Here is a 14,511-nt window from a genome sequence, read left to right on the forward strand (position 1 = left end):
TAACATACAGTTAGAGTTTTGAAGTCCAGTCCAAAATCCTTTGAGTCACACATGCTTTTCTAAAACTTCTCACTTTACAAATATGTGCAAGTACTTCGTAACAGCTGTGCATAACAATGGTATTTTAACACATAAGCCATAGTCACATTGCAGTGTCCAAAGCATAATGTCAAAAGAAATTCAAAATTTCATCATGAAACTTAAAAGGTTGAAAAACCATTTGTCATAATTTGCATTAAGTTGCTTTGATCCATCTTGACTTTCATGCAGGTTTTCAGTAAACTTCAAGACTGGGCAGGGTGACAATGATGACATTGCTTTCCACTTCAATCCCCGATACAACTCGAATGTGGTCATGAACACTTTCAGAAATGGAGGATGGGAGGCTGAGGAATTTGGCCCTAACAATCCCTTCAACATGGGAGAAGCTTTTGAGATTTTTTTTGTGTTCAAGCCTGACGGATATCTGGTACGTTCTTTGTGACCCAAACTTACAAGATGCCTCAAACACAGTTAAGAAATTCTCTTCACAATAACCCCTTGGTTTCAATCCATCAGGTATATGTGAATGGCAGGGAGTACTATCTGTTCAAACATCGTATTCCATTGGAAAAAGTGTCAGTGTTGAATATTGTTGGAGATGTTGTGGTGAACCTTGCAGGCTTCATACAAGTATGTCAAAAAAATTACAGAAGCTATGATTATGAAGTGTAAACAATAATTTTTCACATGTACAATGTGGAGAGTAATGATTCTTCTTAAAATACTGTTTTCCCTCCTCCTTAGAACTGGTATAGTCTTGGCTTTTTGCGCTGGGGCCTTTCCACCATACAGTCAGAGTTCTCACTTCCAGTTCAAAATCCTGTGAGTCACACATGCTTTTCTAAAACTTCTTTACAAAAACATGCAAGCACTTAAAATAATATTTGAGCATGCCAATGGCTTTAAACAAAAAATTCATAGTCACACAGTGTATGAAACGTAATGCCGGAAAAATTTCCCATGTCAGTGATTTTAAACCTAACAAAAGTTTCTGTTTGACATATGACTGATGCCTATTTATTTTGCTTACTGCAGTCCCTTCCCTATGTGGGTACAATTCCTGAGGGGCTGAAAGCAGGACTGGCCTTATACTTTCAGGGAGTTGTTGGCACTACAGGTGACCGGTAAGCAGTACTTTTGGAAGTGTATATGGAATTCTATCAACAGTGTATGTACTCCTGGAATTTATTCAGGGAAAGACTGTATGCCTTCAAAACAAACATAATTTTAAACCATTTGTGATCTAAGATTAAGGGCTTGTAGGATGTAGAAATTTATCACGGGACATGGAAGAATATAAACAGCCTGTTGCTATTTAAATTAAGATGCCTTAACTTGCCTCCACTTTGGTGCAGCTTTGCAATAAACTTCAAGACTGGGCGGACTGACAAGGATGACATCGCTTTTCACTTCAATCCACGACACAACTCGATTGTAGCTCTGAACAGCTTTAAAAATGGAGGATGGGAGGCTGAGGAATCTCCCTCTGACAACCCATTTAAAGTGGGACAAGCTTTTGAGATGTTTATTGTCATCAAGCCTGAAGGATATCAGGTACATGCTGTGTCACACAAAACTCACAAAATGACTTTAAAACAACTAACAGCTTATCCTCACCTTGACCTTATTGCTTTGATTTACCAGGTTTATGTGAATGGCAAGGAGTTCTACCTGTTCAAACACCGTATACCTCTGGAAAAAGTGTCAGTGATAAACATTGAAGGAGATGTTACAATGAACCTGTTTGCCTTCATACAAGTAATTAAAGTGTTTTTCACAGTTCTGATAATATCGAAGCATGAATTATACTGTGTGAGAAGCCAGTGACAATTGTGGCGAGTAAATATCTTTCAAAATACACCTTTTCTCTTTATCCTCATTAGAAGTGGAGCACATCTTTATTTGCCACGCAACTAAGGGGCTTCTTGCGCTGGTCTCCTTCCACCATACAGTCGGAACTCTCGCTTCCCATCCAAAATCCTGTGAGTGATACAGTAGATGTTCTCCAGTGACTGTTATGTGTGCAATGTAGAGGAAACATAAAATTAAACTGTGGTGCATACAAAATCCTATTTTTACCAAAAAGTAAATTGCATACGGTAGAGCAGGTGTGCCCAAACCTATTGCTGTCAATCAACTGTTCTGCAGTGTTCAGGCCCATCTCTAATCCAACACACCTGCTTTTAATTTTCATTAATAAGCTGCTTCAGATTCATTTGATTGGGCTGGAGCTTAACTTTGCAGGACAATCCATACCACGGAGTATGAAAGAGCCCGTCTGCGGTAGGGTCATTTGGGGTGATGCCCCCCTAAAAAATTCATTTGTGCCTTTTCAGTCAGTTCGAGACCTTCCGCTATATTCTGGTTAACAAAGAATCGATTCCTATTTTCTGTGCTCACTGCAGGCCCTTCCTTATGTGGGTCCGATTACCGGGGGACTGAGAGCAGGAACGGCCTTGTACTTAAAGGGAGTTGCTGGTACTACAGGTGTTCGGTAAGCAGTATGTTTAATGACTGTGAAAAAGTAGTTTTACTAAAAATTTGTGTTGTTAGCACATAGTCAGGGAAGGTCCCCATGTGTTTACACACAAGGAATTTGAACCATTAGTGGTTAAAAGTGTTGTACTTTTAGGCTGTGGGAATACATCTGCAACTTAAAAGAAATGTAAACGTAAAAGATTGTCGTTGCTTTTTGCACTGGGGCTTTTCTAACATACAGTTAGAGTTTTGAAGTCCAGTACAAGATCCTTTGAGTCACACATGCTTTTCTAAAACTTCTCACTTTACAAATATGTTCAAGTACTTAGTAACAGCTGTGCATAACAACGGCATTTTAACACCTAAGCCATAGCCACATTGCAGTGTCCAAAGTGTAATGCCAAAAGAAATTATACATTTTATCATGAAACATAAAAGATCGAAAAACTGTTTATCATAATTTGCATTAAGTTGCTTTGATATACTTTGACTTTCATGCAGGTTTTCCGTAAACTTCAAGACTGGGAAGGGTGACAATGATGACATTGCTTTCCACTTCAATCCCCGATACAACTCAAATGTGGTCATGAACACCTTCAGAAATGGAGGATGGGAGGCTGAGGAATTTGGTCCTAACAACCCCTTCAAAATGGGAGAAGCTTTTGAGATTTTTTTTGTGTTCAAGCCTGAAGGATATCTGGTACGCTCTTTGTGACCCAAACTTACAAGATGCCTTAAACACAGTTTAGAAATTCTCTTCACAATAACCCCTTGGTTTCAATCCATCAGGTATATGTGAATGGCAGGGAGTACTATCTGTTCAAACACCGTATTCCACTAGAAAAAGTGTCAGTGTTGAATATTGAGGGAGATGTTGTGGTGAACCTTGCAGGATTCATACAAGTATGTCAAAAAATTTACAGAAGCTATGATAATGAAGTGTAAATAATTATTTGTCACAAGTACAATGTGGAGAGTAATGATTCTTCTTAAAATACTGTTTTCCCTCCTCATTAGAACTGGTATAGTCTTGGCTTTTTGCGCTGGGGCCTTTCCACCATACAGTCAGAGTTTTCACTTCCAGTCCAAAATCCTGTGAGTCACACATGCTTTTCTAAAACTTCTTTACAATAACATGCACGCACTTAAAGTAACAATTAAGCATGCCAATGGCATTAAACAAAAAAGTCATAATCACACAGTGTCTGAAAGGTAATACCTAAAAAAATCCACATTTCCCATGTCAGTGATTTTAAAACCTAACACAAGGTTTTGTTTGACATATGACTGATGCCTATTTATTTGGCTTACTGCAGTCCCTTCCCTATGTGGGTACAATTCCTGAGGGGCTGAAAGCAGGACTGGCCTTGTACTTTCAGGGAATTGTTGGCACTACAGGTGACAGGTAAGCAGTACTTTTGGAAGCTGTGTATATGGAATTCCATCAACAGTGTATGTACTCCTGGAATTTAGTCAGGGAAAGACTGTATGCCTTCAACACACACATAATATTAAACTATTTGTGATCTAAGATTAAGGGCTTGGAGGATGTACAAATGTATCATGGGACTTAAAGGAATATAAACAGCCTGTTGCTATTTAAATTCAGATGGCTAAACTTGTCTCGACTTTGGTGACAGGTTTGCAATAAACTTCAAGACTGGGCGGTCTGACAAGGATGACATCGCTTTTCACTTTAATCCACGACACAACTCGATTGTAGCTCTGAATAGCTTTAAAAATGGAGGATGGGAGGCTGAGGAATCTCTCTCTGCCAACCCATTTATAGTGGGACAAGCTTTTGAGATGTTTATTGTCATCAAGCCTGAAGGATATCAGGTATATGCGGTGTCACACAAAACTCACAAAATGCCAAAAAGACAGCTAACAGCTTATTCTAACTGTGACCTTATGGCTTTGATTTATCAGGTATATGTGAATGGCAAGGAGTTCTACCTGTTCGAACACCGTATACCTCTGGAAAAAGTGTCAGTGATAAACATTGAAGGAGATGTTACAATGAACCTGTTTGCCTTCATACAAGTAACTAAAATGTTTTTCACAGTTCTGATAATATCGAAGCATGAATGATACTGTGTGAGAAGCCAGTGACAATTACGGTGAGTAAAGCTCTTTTAAAATACACATTTTCTCTTTATCCTCATTTAGAAGTGGAGCACATCTTTATTTGCTACGCAACTAAGGGGCTTCTTGCGTTGGTCTCCTTCCACCATACAGTCAGAGCTCTTGCTTCCCATCCAAAATCCTGTGAGTGATACAGTAGATGTTCTCCAGTGACTGTTCTGTGTGCAATGTAGAGAAAACATTAAATTAAATTGTGGTGAATACAAAATCATGTTTTTACCAAAAGCTCACTTGCATACGGTAGAGAAGGTGTGCCCAACCCTATTGCTGTCAATAGACTGTCCTGCGGTGTTCAGGCCCATCTCAAATTCAACACACCTGCTTTTAATTTTCAAGTGACCCTGAAGACATTGATAAGCTGCTTCAGATGCATTTGATTGGACTGGAGCTAAACTTTGCAGGACAGTCCATACCCAGGAGTATGGAATGGCCCGCATGCAGTAGGGTCATTTGGGGTGATGCCTCAAAAAATTCCAAGTGTTCCATTTGAATCGGTTCAAAACCTGCCACTATATTCTTGTTGACAAAGGATTGAATCCTATTTTCTGTGCTCACTGCAGGCCCTTCCTTATGTGGGTCCGATATCCGGTGGACTCAGAGCAGGAACGGCCTTGTACATAAAGGGAGTTGCTGGTACTACTGGTGATCGGTAAGCAGTATATTAAATAACTTCGAACAAGTCGTTTTACTAAAAATGTGTGCTGCTCGAACATTGTCAGGGAAGGTCGCCATATGTTAACACACAGGGGAGATTGACCATTATTGGTTATCACACAAGTCACAAATGCTTTTCTAAAACATTTCACTATTATTTGCTATTAAGTGCTTAGTCACAGCTGTCCATAACAATGGTATTTTAACACATAAGCCATAGTCACATTGCAGTGTCCAATATGTAATGCCAAAAGAAATTCTACATTTCATCATGAAACTTAAAAGATTGAAAAACCGTTTATCATAATTTGCATTAAGTTGCTTTGATACACCTTGACTTTCATGCAGGTTTTCAGTAAACTTCAAGACTGGGCAGGGTGACAATGATGACATTGCTTTCCACTTCAATCCTCGCTACAACTCGGATGTGGTCATGAACACCTTCAGAAATGGAGGATGGGAGGCAGCTGAGGAACTTGGCCCTGACAACCCCTTTAAAATGGGAGAAGCTTTTGAGATTTTTTTTGTTTTCAAACCTGAAGGATATCTGGTACGTTCTTTGTGACCCGAACCTACAAGATGCCTCAAACACAGTTTAGAAATTCTCTTCACAATGACCCCTTGGTTTCAATCCATCTGGTATATGTGAATGGCAGGGAGTACTTCCTGTTCAAACATCGTATTCCACTAGAAAAAGTGTCAGTGTTGAATATTGTTGGAGATGTTGTGGTGAACCTTGCTGGCTTCATACAAGTATGTCAAAAAACTTCCAGAAGCAATGATAATGAAGTGTAAATAATTAGTACACTGTGGAGAGTAATAATTCTTCTTAAAATACTGTTTTCCCTCTTCCTTAGAACTGGTATAGTTTTGGCTTTTTGCGCTGGGGCATTTCCACCATACAGTCAGAGTTCTTACTTCCAGTCCAAAATCCTGTGAGTCACACATGCTTTTCTAAAACTTCTTTACAATAACATGCAAACACTTAAAGTAACAATTGCGCATGCCAATGGCATTAAACCAAATAAAATCATAATCACACAGTGTCTAAAACATAATGCCTTAAGAAATTTCACATTTCCCATGTCAGTTATTTTAAAACCTAACACAAGGTTCTGTTTGACATGACTGATGCCTATTTTTTTTATTCCTGCAGTCCATTCCTTATGTGAGCAAAATTCCTGAGGGGCTGAAAGCAGGACTGGCCTTGTACTTTCACGGAGTTGCTGGCACTACAGGTGACCGGTAAGCAGTACTTTCGATAGCTGTTTTTGTGCAATCAAATCAACAGTTTATGTATTTCTGGAAGTTAATCAGGGAAAACTGTATCCTTCAACACACACACACACAATATAAACTATTTGCGATCTAAGATTAAGCCTTGTAGGATGTATGGGTTCATCAAGCAACTCAAACAATTAAAAAAAGTTTGTTGCCATTCAGATTAGGGCTGTGCCGATAAACGATATCACATCGAATCGCGATAAAATAAAAAATGATAACGATGATAAGCTCTGGACATTTTTACTCGATATGGATTGATCAGTACTTATGTGTAATGTTGGACTTGCGTCCGTTTCTCGTCATGGATCGCAAACAATGACAAGCGCCTTATTAAAACACAACAGGTTGCATTATGGGGCTGGACACACCAAAACTTTTAAACGCGGCTGAAAACGCCATGAGGACGCCGAATGCCAGCTGTTTTTCAGCCGAGCGCTTTGGTAGCTGTAGCTTTGGTGTGCACACGAGTGTGTGACTATGCGTTTCCACAACGCTACACGCTTGACATCTGTTTACCAGCGTGTATAGCTCATATATGTTACTCCTCTGATACAATTGCTCTCGAGAGCAGTCAACCCATGGATGATCACTAAACTATGTTATCTTTCTAGTTTAAGTGAATGTAAACAGCTATATGTTTATCAGTATATTGAAGCACTGCAGTCGTAAAGCTGCCTTGGGTCTTAAAGTGACAGTAACCTGCTGCTTTCTGTGTCAGAAATGTTCATTACACACAAAAAATGAAAACTCCTCACTAGCATTAGTATTAACTGAATAAATTTTGAGGCTGCACATTTAATTCATTCAGTGAGGACTGTGCAGTGTATTATTTGTATTAGTTGCTATTGTTAAATCATGTTGACAGACAATTTCATAACTAATATATTTACATTTAATACAGATGCCTGAAAAGTAAAGTAAGATGAAAATATAGTCTTATGATTAAGTGGAAAATTAAAGATTTGGTTGCTTGTCAGTAGCATTGTTGTACAGCCAAAATACATCGGCCTATGTGTAATACATAATTATCCAAAGATGATGAAATTGTGTACAAAAAGGTAGCACAAATTCTGTTATATGGAAGTGGTTTGGCTATCTAAAAAAACAGACGAGGCGCAGATTAAAATTTTATTTAATGAACCCTCTTATTTCTGTGGCTTCAGTCATTGTTGGCATATACTTTTAAAGCTGGAAGCATTAGCATCTTATATCGAAATCGTATATCGTTATCGATCAATATGGTTTTTTTTCCGAGATCACATTTTTGCCATATTGCCCAGCCCTAATTCAGATGCCTTAATTTGCCTCAACTTTCGGCAGGTTTTCAATAAACTTCAAGACTGGGCGGTCTGACAAGGATGACATCGCTTTTCACTTCAATCCACGATACAACTCGATTGTAGCTCTGAATAGCTTTAAAAATGGAGGATGGGAGGCTGAGGAATCTGTCCCTGACAACCCCTTCAAAATGGGACAAGCTTTTGAGATGTTTATTGTCATCAAGCCTGAAGGATATCAGGTACAAACTTGTCACATAAAACACCTAAAAGACAGCTAATTGTTTTTCCTCACCTTGACCTTATGGCTTTGATTTACCAGGTATACGTGAATGGCAAGGAGTACTACCTGTTCAAACACCGTATACCTCTGGAAAAAGTGTCAGTGATAAACATTGAAGGATATGTTACAATGAACCTGTTTGCCTTCATACAAGTAAATAAAACGTTTTTCACAGTTCTGATAATATCAAAGTATGTATTATACGGTCTGAAAATGCAGTGGCAGTAATGGTGAGTTAAGATCTTTCCTTTCCCTCTTTAGAACTGGGACAGATCTTCATTTTGTATGAAATTGAAGGTTTTGGTGCGCTCAGCCTCTTCCAACATATTCTCACAACTCTTACATCCAGTCAAAAATCCCGTAAGTGACAAATACTTTGTACTTACTCATCAGCGCACAATTAAATCCAAGCGATCCAAAAATGTGCTTTACCTACAAAAGGTTGAAAGAAACATGAGAATGTGACAGTAATAAAAAAATACCAACCACAACCTTCTACTTGCCATAGAACTGACATGGATTTGTTTGTGCTTACTGCAGAAAATGCCCTATGTGGGCCCAATTCCCGGGGGAGTGAAACCAGGCATGTGCTTCTATTTGCAGGGAACTGTTCCTAGTAACGCTGCTGGGTAAGCATTTCTTTTGCTAGCTGTGTGTTTTCATCTATATAAATGCTTTATTAGAATTTAACCTCTAATATGCACAGAGTTGTGTAGCTCATGATACAATACACACTGCAATCCATACGTCATGATCCACATATACATCGCCATTCCTAAACATTACACTTCTACACGGGCTGTGTATAGAGATTATAGGCCAAGCCACGAGCTCTACCCTGTTAAAACATGATGCATCTGTATAAGTTTGAGAGTAGGGGTGTGCATTTTTATTCATTTTGTGTAATCCATATTCTAATAAAAAGTACTTGATTATTCGGGTATGTGGCATTTTAAAGAGGCAGGGCGTATGCGTCAAGGTGAAAAAATGAATGTTGAAAAAACTATAACACATTGTAGATTATAAATAAACATTCCTCAAAAAAACGTCCTTAGTGTTCATCACAACAAAAAATGGTAACACTTTACAATAAGGTTCATTAGTTAATGTATTACCTAACATGAACAAACCATGAGCAATACATTTGTTACCGTATTTATTAATCTTTGTTAACGTTAGTTAATAGAAATAAAGCTTTTAATTGTTTGTTCATATTCGTTCACAGTGCATTAACTAACGATAACAACATTTTAATAAAGTATTAGTAATTGTTAAAATTAACATTAAAGCTCCACTGTGTAGTTTTTGAGTTAATTCTGAGCAAAAACCCATGTGTTCTTTCAAAAGTATGTGCTCATTCATGTGTAATTACTTCCACCCACTAATCAAAGTATTCTCGTAAGTGTAGAATGTGCTATTTAGAATACATACGGGCGAGTCGCTCGACTGAATCCATGTTGTGCCTCCATCTTTGAAATACATTCGCCGACGAGGGACATTCCTGAAATTCAAGCTCCGCCTTTCGGGCTTTCAGACTACACTCATGCTGACCGCTAGCTGAAGCCTCCCGAGGTTGCATGTGTAGGTGGTATACGTCATCAAGACATCATCAGAATATTAACAATTATAAAGCTGACAATTATTCTTAGTTAATTGTAAATTGATGTAATATGCTTATGACTTGCAAATGTAATTATCAGTTAGCTTAAATAAACCAGGCTTGATGACGTATGCAGCCCGGATATGCGACCTGAGTAGACTGAAATCCTTCGTATTCAACAACAGCCGCACACCGTGATAAACCTGCAATCTAAAGCTTTGATTTGAGGCAGATTTGAAAGCCTGTTGAAGACCTATTTTCGAGGATATTAAAACAAGTCGCCAAGGAAGCGAAAAGGAGATTTAAAATGACAACGCGACAGGAAAAACAACAAGACCAAAGTCAATATTGGAGTAATGTTAGTTTTCCAAGATGCCAAAGTTGCCTACTCTGCTCATTTATTTAATCTGAGGTACTGAGATAAATGTTTTACATCTTTTCTGACCTCTAGCACGAACACACGGTGTACTAAGCGCTATTTTTTAGCCTGTCATTGATAAAACTAAAGCGGTTGTCAAACACATACCCAGTCTTTACTATTGACCACAGGTGCTAGTTAGACCTGCACATGCCACCATGACAACCAGAAAAAAACACAATCATCGTTTTTGTGATCAACCGTCGATGTCACATTCAAGTACTCATGCCCATCCCTACTTGAGAGTGCATCCAAATGTGCACATGTAGCACATCTTACACAGAATTAACGTTTTTTCCATGTCAGACTATACGTGAAATTAGTTTGAGAGAACTTAAAGAAGTAAAAAATCTTTAATCTTTAGAGCAGTGCTTCTCAAATTTTTTGGTGTGCGGCCCACTTGTGTACGGTGAATCCCTTCGTGTCCTACGCTCAAAGAGAATGTATGACATAAAACATTAGAAAGCTTACATTTTGAATTAAGCAAAACATAAATTATACAATGTTCATTCATTTGTAGTGTAGTAGTTGTAGGAATTCATTATGAAACATGAAAGACTAAAAAACTTTTTCCTCATTTGCATTTAGTTGCTTTGACACATCTCAACTTCAATGCAGGTTTTCAATAAACTTCAGCGCTGGGCAGGGTGAGAATGATGACATTGCTTTTCACTTCAACCCACGACTGAACGCGAAGGTAGTCCTGAACACCTTCAGAAAAAAATGGGAGACTGAGGAACATGCCCCAACCAACCCCTTTAAAAAAGGACAGGCATTTGATTTGTACATTTTCTTCACACCCCATGGATACATGGTGGGTTTCATATGTCCATGCATGCACAAGAAATGTACATAGCCTACATTTTTAAAACTTTTTTGCAATTGCAAAATGGGGATGTATCTGTAAGTTTAAAAACATTTAAAATTAACATGATTAAAATTGAGGCTTAACAATTAGGATGAGCTACTGGCACTGGGTTTTATGTACTTTATTTGTTATAAACAGTGGGAAAATTGGTTTCAAACACATTTGCATTTATTTTATTAAACACAGTTCTAGTGCACAAATTTAACCTGACACAGGAAATCTACAAAGATTAAAAAAATTGTAATGACAATCCATAACAAACAGAGAAAAAGAAATGCTAATCGTTGAACCCTTAAAATTTAACTAATAAATCTTAAAACTTATTCTTGTAGGTACATATGAATGGCCAAGAACTCTGCACGTACAAGCACCGCATGCCTTTGGACAAAGTAAATACACTGTCGATCAAGGCTGATATCACTGTTGGCATCTGCGGTTTTTTGATGGTGAGTGATACAAAACAATGTGCACTTTAGCTTTGCTTAGCTGGGCTAGTGTCCTTAAAGTGTATATCAACTGTACCTTTAAACGGTTATCATTCACATGTTGCAATTTTTTTCTCAGTGTATAATATATTGCAAATACACGTGACCACTGTTCTATGTTGTTTGATCTTTAAGTTAATTTTTTCTTATCTTTTTTAGGGTATGGAAGGAGGTTTTATGTCTTTTTCCACTGTTAAACAAACTCAGCCTATTATGGTAGGGGGTTGTATTTCTGGCTCTACTCAGCACTCTCATCAAGTTATGGGAGGTGCTTGTCTTCCTCCACTCACTACTCATCATGGTTCCTTTCCTCATCCTCACGGTCATGGTCACGGTCATGGTCACGGTCGCGGTCATGGTCTTGGACATCATAAAAAGTGAAGTTTACACATCTAAATATTCACAAATTATGCATGACATTGGCCTCAGTCTATGGCCGCGACATCACTGTTATTGATGTTTTGAAAATGTCAAATAAATAAAATAAATCTTAAACACATTGTTTGTGTTGAGTTTTCTTCCACAGTACACACCTGCATTGACACTATAAAGCTATATAGAAACTGTTATACATTGTTCATTACAGAAAAAGCAAACTTTAAAGACAGACAACTCGTAATAGTCAATTCCCTAAAAGGAAAAATATGGAGAAATGTTCACATGGCCACAAGGTGGAAGTCTTTCTACAGAATTACAGTCAAATACTTTTACATAAGCTCTTGTTTAGTAATAATGTAGGATTATAATTTATATTTATTATGCTAAAATGCTAAAAGTGTTACTGTTGAAGTCAACTGTTAAAGCATGAAATAAAGCACTATGGATCTGTGAATTTGAGTTTAATGTAGGTTTATTATCAATAATGAACTAATCATGGTAATCATTCAAAACACACACACACACACACACACACACACACACACACACACACACACACACACACACACACACACACACACACACACTGGTTTTCATAGACGTAATGCATTTTATACCGTACAAACTGTATATTCTATTCCCCTAACCTACCCCATTCCCTAACCCCAACCATCACAGAAACCCTTCTACTACTTCACATTTTCAAGAAACATCATTCCGTTTGATTTATAAGCTTGTTTCCTCATGGGGACATCAAAATGTCCCCACAAGGTCACAAAAACACTGGTATTCCTATCTTTGTGGGGACAATTGGTCCCCACAACGTGATGATTACCAGGTACACACACACAGAGTTGATGATGAGGATGAACAGAGTTGTAAATATCCTGTCATAGTCAATTATTATCCATCATTTAATGTTTTAGTGATAATAATTGTTTTTGTTTACATTTCTAATCATGAACTTACAAGACGGGCATACAAGTCAAAATGTGTTTATTTATTTGTGAAGCAGATGACTGCATCACTTTACATGTTTAAAATCACATAAAGCAGAATTAATTTTTTTTCTCACAGTAACAGTGAAGGCGATTAAACATGCAAAATTTAGAGTTTTGAAACTAATTCAGGTGTGCCTGACCTCAGTAGTCACAACAATAATCAGACACACCTGGATTAATCAGTTTGTCCAATAATGGCAGACAGGAAACAAGGAGCTGTCTGAAGTTCAGGAAGTAGTGCAGCTGGGCATAAAGCCTGTTGTATTGATTAAGGTGTTTACATACGGCTTTTCAATATGATTGAGCCGAATACGGATTATTTATTTGCATGTACCTACTTTGTTCTTTTCCAGCTCGTATTGCAAACGGAGTTGGCTAATGTTAGCTAATGTAAGTCATGTTATGTAGGTCATGACTTTTATTGTTTTCCCTGTTTGCTGTTTCAAAGCCTCCGTTATAGACTGTGCAGAATTTTGTGGCGCATTTGAGCTTCCTTTGCGCGGGCATGATGCTCAGATAATCCGGTATTTTCCGTGGCTTGGTAAACTTTGCTGCAACGTACTGGTCTGTGATTAGGCAACTTTACTGTGTGTGTCCGCATGTGTTCGTGCGTGCGTGCGTGTGTGGCAGATTGCGTTAACCAAAGTTTAAGAGATTTTATTTGTTCATATTTGCCTGTTCAGCAGAAAGTTTGCGTGTTTTATCACCTCCGCTGTCACTAACTGGGTTTCCATCCAAACGTGAAGTGAATCTTTTCAAAATTCACAAATTAAAAAAACCAAAGAAATGTGAATTAGATGCGTTTCCATCAAGTTTTTTGAGAGAATGACGGTGATATTGGGTAACCTAGTAACCAACAGTAAACAAAACAATAGAAAATGGAAACAGGACTGCAGTCACAATGGAGTCACAAAGTTATTAATGTATTTGCCATGCAGCTTGTAATTGAAGAAGGAATGCAGACTTTATGAAGGCACTAGCAGCAAGGACATTGCAACGGCATTGAGCCCCATATACTCAAAGACAACTCCAGAGGAAACAGCTAGATGATCAGTCTCGTGGGTTTAATGTTCTTTTCTGTTTCTAAATGTTTCTAGACAAATTGTGGATATATATTTTAGGAAAGGGGTCCCTTATATGTGGGGGTGCCTGCCATAATCAAGTTTGAACCAGATTACTCTCTTCTAACTACTGCCAGGCAAAAGTTTGCTTTTATCCAGTAACTGGAAATACATTTCACCTCAACCTATTTGTAGTCAACAAGAATTTCTATTACTGCCACAACAAATCCACTTATGTAAAATAAAACAATTTACATGTCAGTTTGTTCATGAAATTAAAACTTTACGGTGTGCTGTACATTAAAACATAACTTTGGCTAAATTAATTATTACATTTAAATAAATATTGCCATGTATTTAAATGTATTCCTAGTTGGAAAAAATGTATATGTATTTGTGACTGGTATGAACTGATTAGTTGCTCATGTGACTATAAAATCTGTTAATCCTTTTACTAGGTAGCATTGACGCTCCAAATTTAATTTTAGGAACACCAACAAAAATTTTAGGAGCATCCATTTTAAGTAATAGGAGCAC

General features: G+C 37.8%; 1 protein-coding gene across 8 annotated transcripts in view; it reads left to right on the top strand.

Moving 5' to 3' along the window:
- lgals4 (galectin 4) overlaps positions 1-14,511 on the top strand; it is an 83,122-nt gene that overhangs the window by 28,506 nt on the left and 40,105 nt on the right. For 3 of the 8 annotated variants that reach the window (XM_073853452.1, XM_073853450.1, XM_073853454.1), the window contains 24 exons: positions 271-469; positions 559-672; positions 787-864; positions 1,078-1,166; positions 1,398-1,596; positions 1,687-1,800; positions 1,926-2,024; positions 2,448-2,536; positions 3,022-3,220; positions 3,310-3,423; positions 3,538-3,615; positions 3,837-3,925; positions 4,161-4,359; positions 4,450-4,563; positions 4,690-4,788; positions 5,226-5,314; positions 5,668-5,864; positions 5,954-6,072; positions 6,177-6,254; positions 6,476-6,564; positions 7,924-8,122; positions 8,203-8,316; positions 8,425-8,523; positions 8,704-8,792. In XM_073853452.1, coding sequence (XP_073709553.1) covers positions 271-469; positions 559-672; positions 787-864; positions 1,078-1,166; positions 1,398-1,596; positions 1,687-1,800; positions 1,926-2,024; positions 2,448-2,536; positions 3,022-3,220; positions 3,310-3,423; positions 3,538-3,615; positions 3,837-3,925; positions 4,161-4,359; positions 4,450-4,563; positions 4,690-4,788; positions 5,226-5,314; positions 5,668-5,864; positions 5,954-6,072; positions 6,177-6,254; positions 6,476-6,564; positions 7,924-8,122; positions 8,203-8,316; positions 8,425-8,523; positions 8,704-8,792 — 2,946 coding nt within the window. Of the gene's footprint in view, positions 1-270; positions 470-558; positions 673-786; positions 865-1,077; positions 1,167-1,397; positions 1,597-1,686; positions 1,801-1,925; positions 2,025-2,447; positions 2,537-3,021; positions 3,221-3,309; positions 3,424-3,537; positions 3,616-3,836; positions 3,926-4,160; positions 4,360-4,449; positions 4,564-4,689; positions 4,789-5,225; positions 5,315-5,667; positions 5,865-5,953; positions 6,073-6,176; positions 6,255-6,475; positions 6,565-7,923; positions 8,123-8,202; positions 8,317-8,424; positions 8,524-8,703; positions 8,793-10,799; positions 10,996-11,381; positions 11,496-11,693; positions 12,034-14,511 lie in introns of those variants that run through there. The other 5 variants (XM_073853451.1, XM_073853455.1, XM_073853458.1 and 2 more) reach the window with 5 other exon arrangements.

Source organism: Misgurnus anguillicaudatus, chromosome 15 (genome assembly GCF_027580225.2).
Source record: "Misgurnus anguillicaudatus chromosome 15, ASM2758022v2, whole genome shotgun sequence".
In the NCBI taxonomy this organism is placed as follows: domain Eukaryota; kingdom Metazoa; phylum Chordata; class Actinopteri; order Cypriniformes; family Cobitidae; genus Misgurnus; species Misgurnus anguillicaudatus.